Source organism: Haliaeetus leucocephalus, unplaced genomic scaffold, assembly GCF_000737465.1.
Source record: "Haliaeetus leucocephalus isolate CR32 unplaced genomic scaffold, Haliaeetus_leucocephalus-4.0 Scaffold240, whole genome shotgun sequence".
NCBI lineage: Eukaryota > Metazoa > Chordata > Aves > Accipitriformes > Accipitridae > Haliaeetus > Haliaeetus leucocephalus.
In genome coordinates this window covers 9534320-9546772 of record NW_010972676.1, presented here as the reverse complement: position 1 = coordinate 9546772, position 12453 = coordinate 9534320, and the positions used below count along the sequence as shown (strand labels likewise).

Here is a 12453-nt window from a genome sequence, read left to right as displayed (position 1 = left end):
AGGGGTTTCCTAGCCAGCACCAAAGTTTCCTCTTCACCGTCCCTCAGGCCGGGGTGTGCCGCTCCCCCCCCCCCCCGCTTTAAGCCATCCTCACAACTGCGGCACCTCCCTCCCCCGCTGTGCGCTGCGAGTCCCCTGGAGCCGCGGTCCGCCGAGGCGCCCGTCGTGGCTGGCCTCCGGCTGTCGCTCCCGGCGGCCTCCCAGTAGCCGTGCCGAGAAACGGCCGCGGCTCGGCGGGGTGCGCTCGGCCCCCGCTCGGTTGTTAGCCGTCTGTGCCCTGCGCCGCAGAGGAGAGCCCCGCTGGGGCAGTAAGGTCCCCGTGGGAGGCCGTTAGAAGCCGAGCGCTGAGCCGCCGCGACCCTTCTCTCGTCTGGTGGCGAAGCGGTTAAATTTCAGCAGCGCCGCGGCGGGGCGCAGCCGCCCGTCCGACAACGCAGGCGTTTTGGGTCCTGCCGCACGCCGTCACGCAGTTCCCGCCTCAGCGGCGCGCGGCCTGTTTCAAAGCGGGAGCCATGGCCGAGCAGGGCCTGGAGATGGCCTCCATGATCCCGGCGCTGCGGGAGCTGGCCAGGTAGGACGGGGCCAGCCTCCGCCTCGTGGAGGGGGGGAGTTGCGCTGCGCTGCAGGAAGCGCGCCCGGCCTCGGCGCCAGAGCGTGGCGTGGGGAGGTGGAAAAGTAGGTTCCTTCGCCGCCGCTCTGCGAGGTTTTCCGGGGCTGGGCCTGCGCCCTCCCCTCATCCTGGTCGCCTTCGCCCGCCGCCACCTGCCTGGGTTGCTCCCTCCCTCACGGGTGGTGCTGGTAGAACCTGACAGGAGAGGCGTGTTGGCCTGCATAGGACCCAGCGTCCTGGGGACTTCGTTGTGTTTGCAGTGTCACTTCACTGAGAACTAAACGACCTTGAAAATGGTTGGCTCTAAAGTTTTAATGGCAGCATTAAGACTGCAGTTTTGTTTTGTGGTAGGAAGCTAGTCGACGTGGAGGTACAATAGTATGTTGAAGATTCGACCTGATAAGAGCTAGTTGCCATCTTAGTCACCTGAGCGGTTGCTATTGATACTTCTTACCCAGGGTGTTGGTAGCTAATCAGTTGAATAATTCTGGTTAATTCCAAAAGTGAAATGGGGTTCTTAATTTTTTTTTTTTTTTATGCGCTGAAGCTGGTTTGTTGCTTGGTGGTAGCATGCGGATAAATCCCTTTGTCTGCCAGGTGTGAATTTAATATATACCAAACATAATTGCATAAAAAAATTAAATGATCTTCAGCACTTTGTCAAACTTTGTACTTCCAAAAAATAAGGAGAAAGAGGAACATGCAAGAGGCTGGTCACTAAAACAAGGAATCAATTTGTACTTCTTTTTGAAGGCATCTAAAAGAAAAAAAAAAGTTTAACATTGTGTTGTTGAGATAGACTTCAAATAATTATTTTGTATTTTAAAATGGATAATTTCAAAATAATGTACTTTTAATTTTAGTGCCAGTCCAGAAGACTACAATACCGTTGTGCAGAAACCAAGACAAATACTCTGCCAGTTCATTGACAGAATTCTTACAGATGTAGATGTTGGTAGGTATTACATCCCTATCTTTTAAAATTATTATCTGCTTTATGCTTTAAGTAACTTCTACCAAAAAAAAAGTTACAACTCTCATTTCAACAAAGATCTAGTAGTTGAATGTAATACCACTTATGACTTATTTTTTAATAACTTCCCTGATGAAGTATTTGCTATTATGATGTGAAGTAACCTAAGTAAAAAAAAAAAAAAAAAAAAAGGGGGGGGGAAATGCAGTGCAGGGTTCTATGAACATAAATGCTCTCAACATCGAAAATCAGGACTATCATGTAATGTGATTGTTCATTGAGTAATATAGCTTGCAAGTCTTAATACTCACAGGGTCCTTCAGAATTGAAATACTTTGATATAAATGGCTTTATTTTTAATTTTAGAATTCTAACAAAGCCTTATTTCAGTTCTCCTTAAATCATGTTAAGGTTTCAATTATTACACTACTTTAAAATATTTTGGTAAATATGAAATACATATACTAAAATATTATCACTTGTAGTTATCTGTACGTTAGCATCAAGGAGAATCACAGTGAGGGTAACAGTGTTTCCAACGTATAATTTCATGTAGCTATGTCCTGGTTTCAGCTGGGACAGAGTTAACTTTCTTTCTAGTAGCTAGTATGGTGTTGTGTTTTGGGTTCAATATGAGAAGAATGTTGATAACACACTGATGTTTTCAGTTGTTGCTAAGTAGTGTTTAGTCTGAAGTCAAGGATTTTTCAGCTTCTGATGCCCAGCCAGCAAGAAGGCTGGAGGGGCACAAGAAGTTGGGAGGGGACACAGCCAGGGCAGCTGACCCGAACTGGCCAAAGGGGTATTCCATACCATGTGATGTCATGCCCAGTATATAAACTGGGGGGAGTTGGCCTGGGTGGGGGGTTGCTGCTCAGGAACCGACTGGGCATTGGTCAGTGAGTGGTGAGCGATTGCATTGTACATCACTTGTACATTCCAGTCCTATTGTTATTATCATTATTATTGGTTTTGTTGTTGTCATTTTATTATTATTATTATCATTATTAGTTTCTTCCTTTCTGTCCTGTTAAACTGTTCTTAACTCACGAGTTTTACTTTTTTTTTTTTTTCCGATTCTCTCCCCTATCCCACTGGGTGGGGGGGAAGTGAGTGAGCGGCTGTGTGGTGCTTATTTACCAGCTGGGGTTAAACCATGACAAGCTGTCTCAGTAAGACTGATATTTTGTCTAGTGAATTGATCAATTTAAGTATCATACTCATGTTACTGTATAGATGATGTGTTTGTTAATTGTCTTGTAACCCTGAAAGGGAGGGCTATAAAAATAAAAACAAAAAGCCAATCTGCTTCAGATACTGCTTTTGAATACATAAGTGTTGTATTTTATTGTTGCCATGTAACTTTTCTGGTTAATTGCTATCTGAATCTGCAATAGTTTTCTTCTTGTGCTAACTAACCGTGTGGAATTTGGATAAATCTGATGTGATTCAGATACCTGTTTCAATGGAGCTGTACAGCAGCATTAGATGTGTTTAGTATTTTGCTATAACTTTCTGATCCAGTAAGCTGAACTTACCATTTAAAAACTTCTATTTCTTGGAGATTTAGAACAATTCTTAGAGGTTTTTTTCTACCAAGATCATAAGCCTAGGGAAAATTGTGTCATTAAAAATTAAAATGTTAACGATTTGCTATTCTTCAGTAATCAAACAGTTGGATATAATACTGACTAAATGTTAATGCGTGTAGAGTTACTGAATAATATTTAAGCTGAGTAATTTATGGTTTTTTTCATACAGTTTGATGTCACATAATGGGTTTACAATATGCACAAAATCATCTTCATGGATTAGTAAAGCACACTCCCGATTGATAATTATACAGGTTTAATACTGTATCATAGTATTTTATATAAAAAATTTCTTCTTTCTCTTTAGGTGTGAAGAAAATTTGTGAAGTTGATTTATTGCAATGCTAATTCAGAAATGTGTCTCTTTTTTCTTTTTTTTTTTTTTTAAAGTTGCTTTGGAACTGATTAAGAAATCAGATTCACAGCCAAGTTCTGTAATGTTGCTTGATTTTATTCAACATATCATGAAATCTTCCCCGCTTATGTTTGTAAATGTGGATGGAAATCAGGAGGAAACCGAATGCAGTTGCATTGGTGAGTTTGTTGAAAATGTTTATGTTGAAACTTGATATTTTCAGGATTTAAATTTTCTGACAATGGGATCATATAAAAGAACAAAAATCAGAAAAAGGCAGATTCGTAAGTTCAGTGTTACATAGTTATAAGTAAGTAAGTATTATGATAGACTTTTAATGTTGTGAGTTGATTTGCACTTGTGGTAACAGAACTTTATCAGGACAGAGTTTAACCTTATTCATTACCATTGCTTAGTGGTATTACCCTGTTCGTGTTGATGAGATATCTTATACAAATATGCATTGCCTGAGGGTTTTTTGGGCAGAGGAAAATGCCTGGAACTACCCAGTGTAAAATGTCTGTCCCCTGTCCCCCCCCCCCCCCCCAGTGAAGGGTCTTTGTTTACTAAGCCTACATGTATTTATCTCAAGGAGTTTTCTTCTGTTTTACTGATGAGCAACCTGCTCTCAAGGAGGTGCTCATAATAGGAGGTTTTGGTTGTTATCTTAATAATTTTCTGTTTGCTGTTTCTTTTTTATTGTCCTAGAATTTAGTAACTGGATCATAACAAGGCTTCTCCGAATTGCTGCAACTCCAAACTGCAACATGCTGCACAAGAACATTTGTGACGTCATTTGCTCTTTACTTTTTCTGTTTAAAATGAAGAGCTGCTCCATTTTTGAAGTACTAACAAGAGACTTGCTACAGCTTTTCCAAGACTTAATCTTCCTGCATGAAAGAGATGCGCAAAAGCATCTCTGGGGAGATGGACTGGTCTGGCCAGTGACTGTAAAGAGGTTTTCAAGCAATACAAGTGACAATGTGGGGTATTTAAGATTGGCACCATTACAGCTGATGGGTATACCCAATGTAGAATGTTTGGAAGTTATATTAATGTCTATTCTGACAGATATTGTTGCAGATGTGTTTTTTGTACGACAAGATATTATTCTCTGGGGTATAGGCTGCTCCCTGTTGGAGTATGGCAGTCCAAAAGTTAAAGCTTTGGCAGTGAAGTTTTTAGTAAAATTAATTCATTTAGGAGGACCTCCAGAACAGCTGGCCAGTGTTTTCTTCACAGTCTTTTTTGGAATTCTACAGTCAGCACTTGAAATGGATACTGAAGAATCAGAACTCTTTGGAGAACCACTTTTACTGTTGGTGAGGACATTGTTGCCTTTTGAAGCAGATTCTTACAGAAATATTGAACCTGTCTACTTGAATATGCTATTAGAGAAGCTCTGTGCATTGTTTGAAGGTGATGTGTTTAGGAGTCTTCAGTCTGAAAAGCTGAAAGCTGCTTTTTGCCATATACTGCAATATTTTCTGGAGTTTGTTCCAACTGGCTATGAATCTGCCTTGCAAGTAAGAAAAGTCCATATCAGTACCATATGCAGAGTTTTTGTGAATGTGCTTGGAACTCAGGAAGAACAGGAGGTAGGTTAATTTTAGAAACTGTATTCATTGTGTGAATAGATTATGTACAAAAACCTCCATCTGTGGCAAGAAGAAAATCTAGGAAATACTATTTTTAGTTGCATAATTAGATTCATACTCCTTGTTTCTCAACTGTTTCACATATTTGTACAGGTCAGAGTTCTTTCATTAGTTGAATGTAGCTGGACCCTCTGTTTTTCAGATGTATTAAACTATTGAGAAGCTATGCAGGCATAAGGCTCTGTTGGTAATCATAGTATAAAACGGGGGTAAGGCACAGAGTATGCTCAGATAAGGGCAGCTTTACAAGTAATTTCCCTTCATCTGAACTGGTCTTACTTTCTAACCATATGCTTTTAGTCATATTTTGGGGGGACAGGCAGACAGAAAGGTTTGAAATAAAATAGAATCATAGAATGCTTTGGGTTGGAAGGGACCTTTAAAGGTCATCTATTCCAACCCCCTGCAATGAGCAGGGACATCTTCAACTAGATCAGGTTGCTCAGAGCCCTGTCCAACCTGACCCTGAATGTTTCCAAGGATGAGGCATCTACCACCTCTCTTTGGGCGGCCTGTTTCAGTGTTTCACCACCCTCATCGTAAAAAAATTCTTCCTTATGTCCAATCTAAATCTATCCTCTTTTAGTTTAAAACCATAGTGAGGTGTTAATAATGAGGTGTTGGTATGCTGAGTGTTCCCTTTACACCCACATGCGTATCCATTGTCTCTTAAACTTGGTGTGTCCGTCTTGATGGCTTTGGTAGCAAGGTATTATGGTGAGAATTGGTAAACAGCTGTACAAGCTGCATTCTGTCTGGTAGGAACACAGGAAACTTCTTTGCTTATGAGAGTTTTCGTCTTGTAATTAAGATTTTTGAACAGAAAGGTTTTTAAGAACTTTGTTACCACGTTATTTTGAAATTTTATATTTTAAGTCAGAAACAATAACGTCATGTCTGTCTTTGAGAAGTAAAGCATAGCACACATCATGGTACCTCTGTCGTTTGTCCATCCCAGTATCTGGTGAGCCCACTTTATACAGCATTAAAAATACAAATGGAAGAAATCTTTCAGGAGCTTCATCAGAACCAGCTAGATACTTCCGATACTGATGGGTGGAGCAGCAGCGGTGATGAAGTTCCAGAGAAAAGACGACGACTAAGCCTGCCAACAAAGCATCCAAAGAAATCACCTGCACCAGTAATGTATGACACTTACTCAATAACTACTTTTATAGTAATGTGGCTAGTAAATAATAACAAATGACAACTTTTTTGAGCCAGTTTCTTCGTAACAGCCACATTGAAAGATCTTCTGGGAAAAGATCTAAATGATATTTTGAAGCATCAAAATCTACAGATGTTTTTTAAGCCAAACTTTAGTGAATTATTTTCATTTTTACATACTGAAAACGGAAAAGTTGGGAGAATACATACAGAATGACAGAATCATGTATGTGGCTATGCTGTTGCACTGTATGTGCTTAAAGTGGGTCTAGTTAAGTCAGGTTGTTCTCTGATGAACAAAGCCAGTTCTCTCAGCCTTTGCTTGTGCTGTGCTTTAGCTCCGTGATTATCTTGGACTTGCTCCAGCATGTTGATCTCTTTCTTGTATTTGGGTACTCAAAACTGGCTCCAGGATGCTGTACTCCAGGTGTGGGCTCAAGATTAGTCTTCACTCTTGATAATACAGCCCAGTACATAGTTGACCTTCTTTGCAACAAGGTCACACTGCTCTTATATTCAACTTTTCTGCAAGTCCACCGGGTCATTTTCTCCAAAGCTGCTTGCTAGCTAGTCAGCCCTGAGCCTGTTCTGTTGCACGGGGTTTTTTGTGCCAGTTGCAGGACTTTTCATATGTCTCTGACCTCCATGAGGTTCTTGTCAGCCTAGTTTTCCAGCCAGTTGAGGTCCTCCAAATAAGTAGCTCTTCTTTTATCTGCAGAGCTACGTGCCTCATTGTAGAAAGGAATCAAGTTAGTCTGGCATGATTTGCCCTTAGTAAATACGTGCTGACTGTTCCCAGTCACCTTCTTGTCCCTTATGTGGCTAGAAATGAGTTCAAAGAATTTTTCCATAACCTTCCCAGGGACTGAGGTTAGACTGGCAGGCCTTTAGTTTTTTGGATCCTCTTTTTTGCCTTTTTTGAAGGTGGGTGAAACGTTTGTCTTTTTATATAGTCATCAGGAACCACCCTCATCTCCATGACCTTCCAAGGACTGTAGAGCTATACCTTTATAGCCTTTCAGTAAGTCTAATTTGCATCATACTTAACTTCAGAGGTAGTATCTTGTTCTCCCAAAGAGCACATTTAAGCTAAAGCTTCATTTAGTATTTTCTTAATCCTGTATCCAACATGGATTAGCTCTGGTTTTGCTATGATGATTTATCTTTTCTGAAAAAAGTATGTGGTGGAAAATAATTAATATGGTCAAATTACAGTCTCAGTCCTGTAAACATGAAATTGAAGAGTCCTCTATGGAATGCCATCACAAAGAAAGCTGCATCCTTAATGTTTATCCTTGAGAGAGAAATTCTGACAGCGGATATTCTTCAGACTGTAGAAGGGTTTGCTGTAATTCTGCGACTAGCTGCTTTGTGCATAGTTCATTGTTCTCCCTCAACAAATTCTACCAGGTAAAGTACCAAGGTGAAACTGTGAGACCAGTAATTTCTCCTAACTGTTCTTATGATTTGTGTAGATTAATGCTTGTCCATGTTATCAGGCCAAGTATTGGTTAAGTCCTGTATGTTTTGAAGTAGTACACTTTCATAGTAACTTTGCCTACAAGCAATACAATATTAAATGTTATAGTATGTTGCATTGATCATATGATTTCTGTTTTAACAGTATATATCATAAAGTAGCTCATCTGTGTAACTCTGACACATGTAAGAATACTCCGAGCTCCTCAGATTCAGTGGTGAATATACAGTTCACATGGATTTCCTCTGATTTTATCACAAGAGTAGTGAAAGTCTGCAGAAACCTGTTAGAGGCTGCTACGCAGATTGTTAACCTAGAACAAGTGATTGACAGAATAGTGAAAATCTTTGATGCTTTGCTGTATGCACAAGGTGAGAAATCCTTTAAACTAGCATGTCTTTTATTGTGTTTGTAAATTAGGAATGCATCTGACTAAATTGGTCTGTTGTGGTGGAGGTACTGAAATGATAGATCTTGTGTTAGAACTCCAATTCCTGTACAAAAAAGGTTAAATTAAAAAAAAGAGCATTCTTCTCTGTTTAGAGAGTTTGCTTTGTATTCCTCTTTGAACATGATTTGCTAGTCTTTGTCTGTACTTCTATTGATTTTTTTTTTTTTTATTTTTTTTATCTGAACAAGAGACAACATGGGGATAGTGAATATGCGTGAGAAAGAAAACTGCTAAAAGTTCGTTTCTTTTTAAAACACGCAGAGGTAGCATGCCTTACTATCTCTGTTCCACTCAAAGATTTCAAAGCTTCTGACCAACTTCAGCAAATGTGGCATGCAGGAAGTGTACCAAAAATATTAAGTACCTGTATATTTTCTTTAAAAGTAGCTGGTAGGATGGAGGACAGACTCTACTAAGACTAAAGTGTTATTTATTATGAGTTCAGCTTACTAGCCATCCCAAAGTCCACCAGAGAGTCTTCATATAAATCCAGAGATACCAAAGTTGTATTCATTCTGCTGTTCATGTGTTACATGCTGTCAACTGTTTAATGAAATTTTTAGATTATTTTGATGTAGCACTACATGATTTATTAACATATGTTTAAAATGTAGAATATCAACATGTGGGACTAGTGATACTAATCTTCGTTGATGGAAAAAAAAAACATTTTGTAGCAAATTAAGAACATAAAATGTACATCTGTTTTATAAACTATACAGAGCTGTAAAAGTATCAGTGTTTTGTCGTTTTGTTTTATTTTTTGCCCCCTAGTGAAAATTCCACTGAGTGATCAGATTCTTGATAACTTATGTGGATTGCTGTCTCTGCCCTGGATTTACAGCCATCCTGATGATTCTTCTTTTAAGCCATCTGCTTTTGGGTTTGATCCTCTAGTTTTGAGTCAAAAAACTGCACAGAGTTTCTGTAAGTATGTTAAAGTATGTAAAATCTAATATCTCTCTGGAATGATTGTTCTCAAGTAAAATTATTTTCTTTGCCCTCTAATGATGATTGATAATATTAAAAGTTTAAATCAAGTAATTATCTACTTTATTTTGTTTTTTCTCTTTAGCACCCCAAACTCAGTCACACTGTGTGTTCCTTCTGTCTCTCTTCCCAAGAAACATTAGTCTGGATTGGAGAAAATCCATTTATCATTGGGCACTACAAAGTCCCCATGAAGTAATTCGGGCTACTTGCGTTAAAGGATTCTCTCTCCTGCTTCATCCGCCAAGTGTGCAGTCCTGCAGTATGATTCCCAAAGCTCTTTTGTATGTATTAATGCAAGAAGAAAAATGGACAAATAAGAAATGTAGTACAAGCACAAAAATAAATATTTATTTCATCCAGAATTTGCTAGATCATAATTTCAGAAATCTTAAGATACCAACAGGATAGGTTTAAGTGATGATGTCTGTATGATAGAATAGTGTTTGCTTACCATGTCAGTGTACAAGTTACTTTGCTAGTTGAAGACCTCATTTCTAATTAACAAAGTTAAACTACAGAGGGGAAAGGAGGTATCTTTGTCAGTTAAATATATGTTATGTTTGTCCATATGTCTCTTAAAATCTTTGCAATTTCTCTGCCTTTTGTATATACAAATCTTGGTGTCTTCTGTCTTACTGTGTCTAGTCTTCAGTTTCTTTATAACATGCCAGACTCACCATGCCCAGTGCTACTTCAAACATTTAATAGAACTTGAGGGTAATCTGAAAAGGGAAAAATAATTTAGTGAGACAGATCTTTAAATTGTCCTAATAGTACTTTCAGTATAGTTAGAGAATTCAGACAATGTAGAAATACAAATTCTTAGGTAAATGATCTATTTTAAAGGTTTCATATTTGTTTCCATTTCAGAAATCAAATCAAAGATGAGTCTGAGCTAGTCAAGGAGGCTTGTGCTGCTATAGTTGGGAAATTATCTTGCTGTCTTTCTGGTACCTTCAGTGTACGACCTTCCTTAGCAGACTCTGCTATTAAGCATGTTACTTATGATATTTTGTGTAGCAGCCTTACTGTGAGTTCTGCTCATGAAAAAACTTGTTCCGTGCAAGCCTGTGTTTTCAAGCCATTTCTTATTCTCCTCGAGAACAAAGTATCCAGTTCAGTAAAGCTAGGTATGTGACTTTACCTTTATTAATGTTTTGCACTTCTGTATGAGGTACTAAGTCACTACTTATGTACCGTTCTCCATTCCTTTTTTTCCTATATTGTTTTTTTTTTATAGCTGCAACGGTGCTTGAAATGTCATATTTCAGTTGATATCACTGCTAATGTTTTGGTGTTGTCACTGATATTCTTTTTAAACTACCTTGGTTTAATTTTGGTCTATGGCCACATCTAGCTATGTAATACTTGATAAAATCTGAATTTTAAATAGCTTGTCTGGTTTGACAATATTTACTCTTTTGATAAAAAAATATAGTGTGCTTTATGGCTTACTTGCATCACTGTTCTGTGCACTTCAATAGATTTTCCAAAGGCATTAAAAATATATTTTCCTTTCCTCCTCCAACCTATGCCACCCAGCATTTATAGAAAATATACCTCATCTTTGCAAACATCTGGATTTTAGCACTGATGAGTCCAGTGTGAAGATTCTTATTGGGTCTTTATTAAACCTAATGGAAGATCCAGACAAAGATGTAAGAGTGGCTTTCAGTGATTGCATAAAGAACATACTAGAATCCTTAGACTCTGAAGAAGGATTCATAAAAGAGGTGAATTCATATTTCTTTTTCGTTGTTTTTCCTAACTTACTATGGTTTTTGTTTCACTGATGTCAAACACTCTCGAATTACTATTTTTTGTTTTCATGTGTTCTAGCTATTTGTTTCAAGAATGAAAGAAGCTTATACAAATGCCAAAATATCAAGAAATAATGAGCTTAAAGATACCTTGATTCTCACAACAGGAGATATTGGAAGGTATTTTTGACAGTATCTTGAAAATTCAAAGTAGTGTCAGTTTGTGATGCAAAGTAACTTTTTTGTTCAAGTGTAAATGTAAGATTAAATTACTTAATTCAAGGTCAGCCGTTGCCCAGAGTCCTTTGCAACTGTACTAAGCTGTTGATTCATATGGAATATTCCTCATTTTCTTCTGCCCTGTCATAGGAACTATGGATAAGCTATGCAAATACAGTGATCAGTCATTTTGCATTATGGTGATTGTATATTCTTAAGTAATTTTGTTAATGCAACGATTCTTTTTTCCTTTTTAATTCTTTTTCTTCTGCTTACTTTGTAAGGGCATCAAAAGGAGATTTGGTACCGTTTGCCCTCTTGCATTTGTTACACTGTTTGTTGTCCAAGTCAGCTTCTGTGGCTGGAGCAGCATACACAGAAATTCGATCCCTGGCGGCAGCTAAGTCCATAAAACTGCAAGCTTTTTTCAGTCAGTACAAGAAACCTATCTGTCAGGTAAAAAGAAAAGAGTTGGTGGTTTAGAAAAGCATATGTTTAGGTTCTTTTTGTGTATTTTGAAAATGGTATTAAAGGTAAAAATTACAGTATTTTACAAAAATTTTATAGGATGACAGAGAGATGATTTTAAAAAACAAGGAGGACCCCACAAACATTCAGGAAGGAATGGGAAATCTTTGACTTTGTCATGATCTTCTCCCCTTGACAGTATTGCTTTTCTTTTTTATTTCCTGTATGCTGTTGTTCTGAAATAGAGGATCTATATAGTTTCTTGCATTGTGTGGTACCATTGCCACAAGAGGCTTTGATTTTAATATTGGAATTGAAGTCAACATTTACAGTCATTATACAGACATGATTGATTTGTTCTTTTGTTAAACCCATTACATAAAGACAGAAGTTCTGTTTAAAAGAAAATTATCAAAACCAGACTTTTCTAATTTTGAGTATTTTTTTAATAATGCAATGTCTGAATCCAGGGTTACAAAATTAAATGCACTTATTAAGTAGATGATAATCCAGTCCTGTTGCAAAGTAATAATCATAGATCTATGTGCAATAAATGAGAAAGGATAACAGATGCATAGAAAGAGGAGTGAAGCTCTTGTGTTTATTTTTAGGGAGCGAAAAAGGGGTAAATAATACTAAATATATATTTCTTCATGCTTAGTTTCTAGTGGAATCCCTGCACTCCAGCCAGATGGCAGTATTGAGTGCTCCATGCCAGGGTAATGAG

The 12453-nt window shown here is 38.2% G+C and overlaps 1 protein-coding gene across 1 annotated transcript in view; it reads left to right on the top strand.

Annotated features, from left to right (window-relative positions):
• The first annotated feature begins 180 nt into the window (after positions 1 to 180).
• The window catches only part of ATR (ATR serine/threonine kinase), a 43096-nt gene continuing 30823 nt past the window's right edge, over positions 181 to 12453 (top strand). The window contains exons 1-14 of the mRNA XM_010568425.1: positions 181 to 571; positions 1474 to 1565; positions 3566 to 3709; positions 4239 to 5128; positions 6147 to 6334; positions 7571 to 7765; positions 7980 to 8206; positions 9061 to 9213; positions 9362 to 9560; positions 10150 to 10409; positions 10822 to 11012; positions 11119 to 11219; positions 11543 to 11714; positions 12388 to 12448. Coding sequence (XP_010566727.1) covers positions 513 to 571; positions 1474 to 1565; positions 3566 to 3709; positions 4239 to 5128; positions 6147 to 6334; positions 7571 to 7765; positions 7980 to 8206; positions 9061 to 9213; positions 9362 to 9560; positions 10150 to 10409; positions 10822 to 11012; positions 11119 to 11219; positions 11543 to 11714; positions 12388 to 12448 — 2932 coding nt within the window. The 5' untranslated portion in view covers positions 181 to 512. The remainder of the gene's footprint in view (positions 572 to 1473; positions 1566 to 3565; positions 3710 to 4238; positions 5129 to 6146; positions 6335 to 7570; positions 7766 to 7979; positions 8207 to 9060; positions 9214 to 9361; positions 9561 to 10149; positions 10410 to 10821; positions 11013 to 11118; positions 11220 to 11542; positions 11715 to 12387; positions 12449 to 12453) is intronic.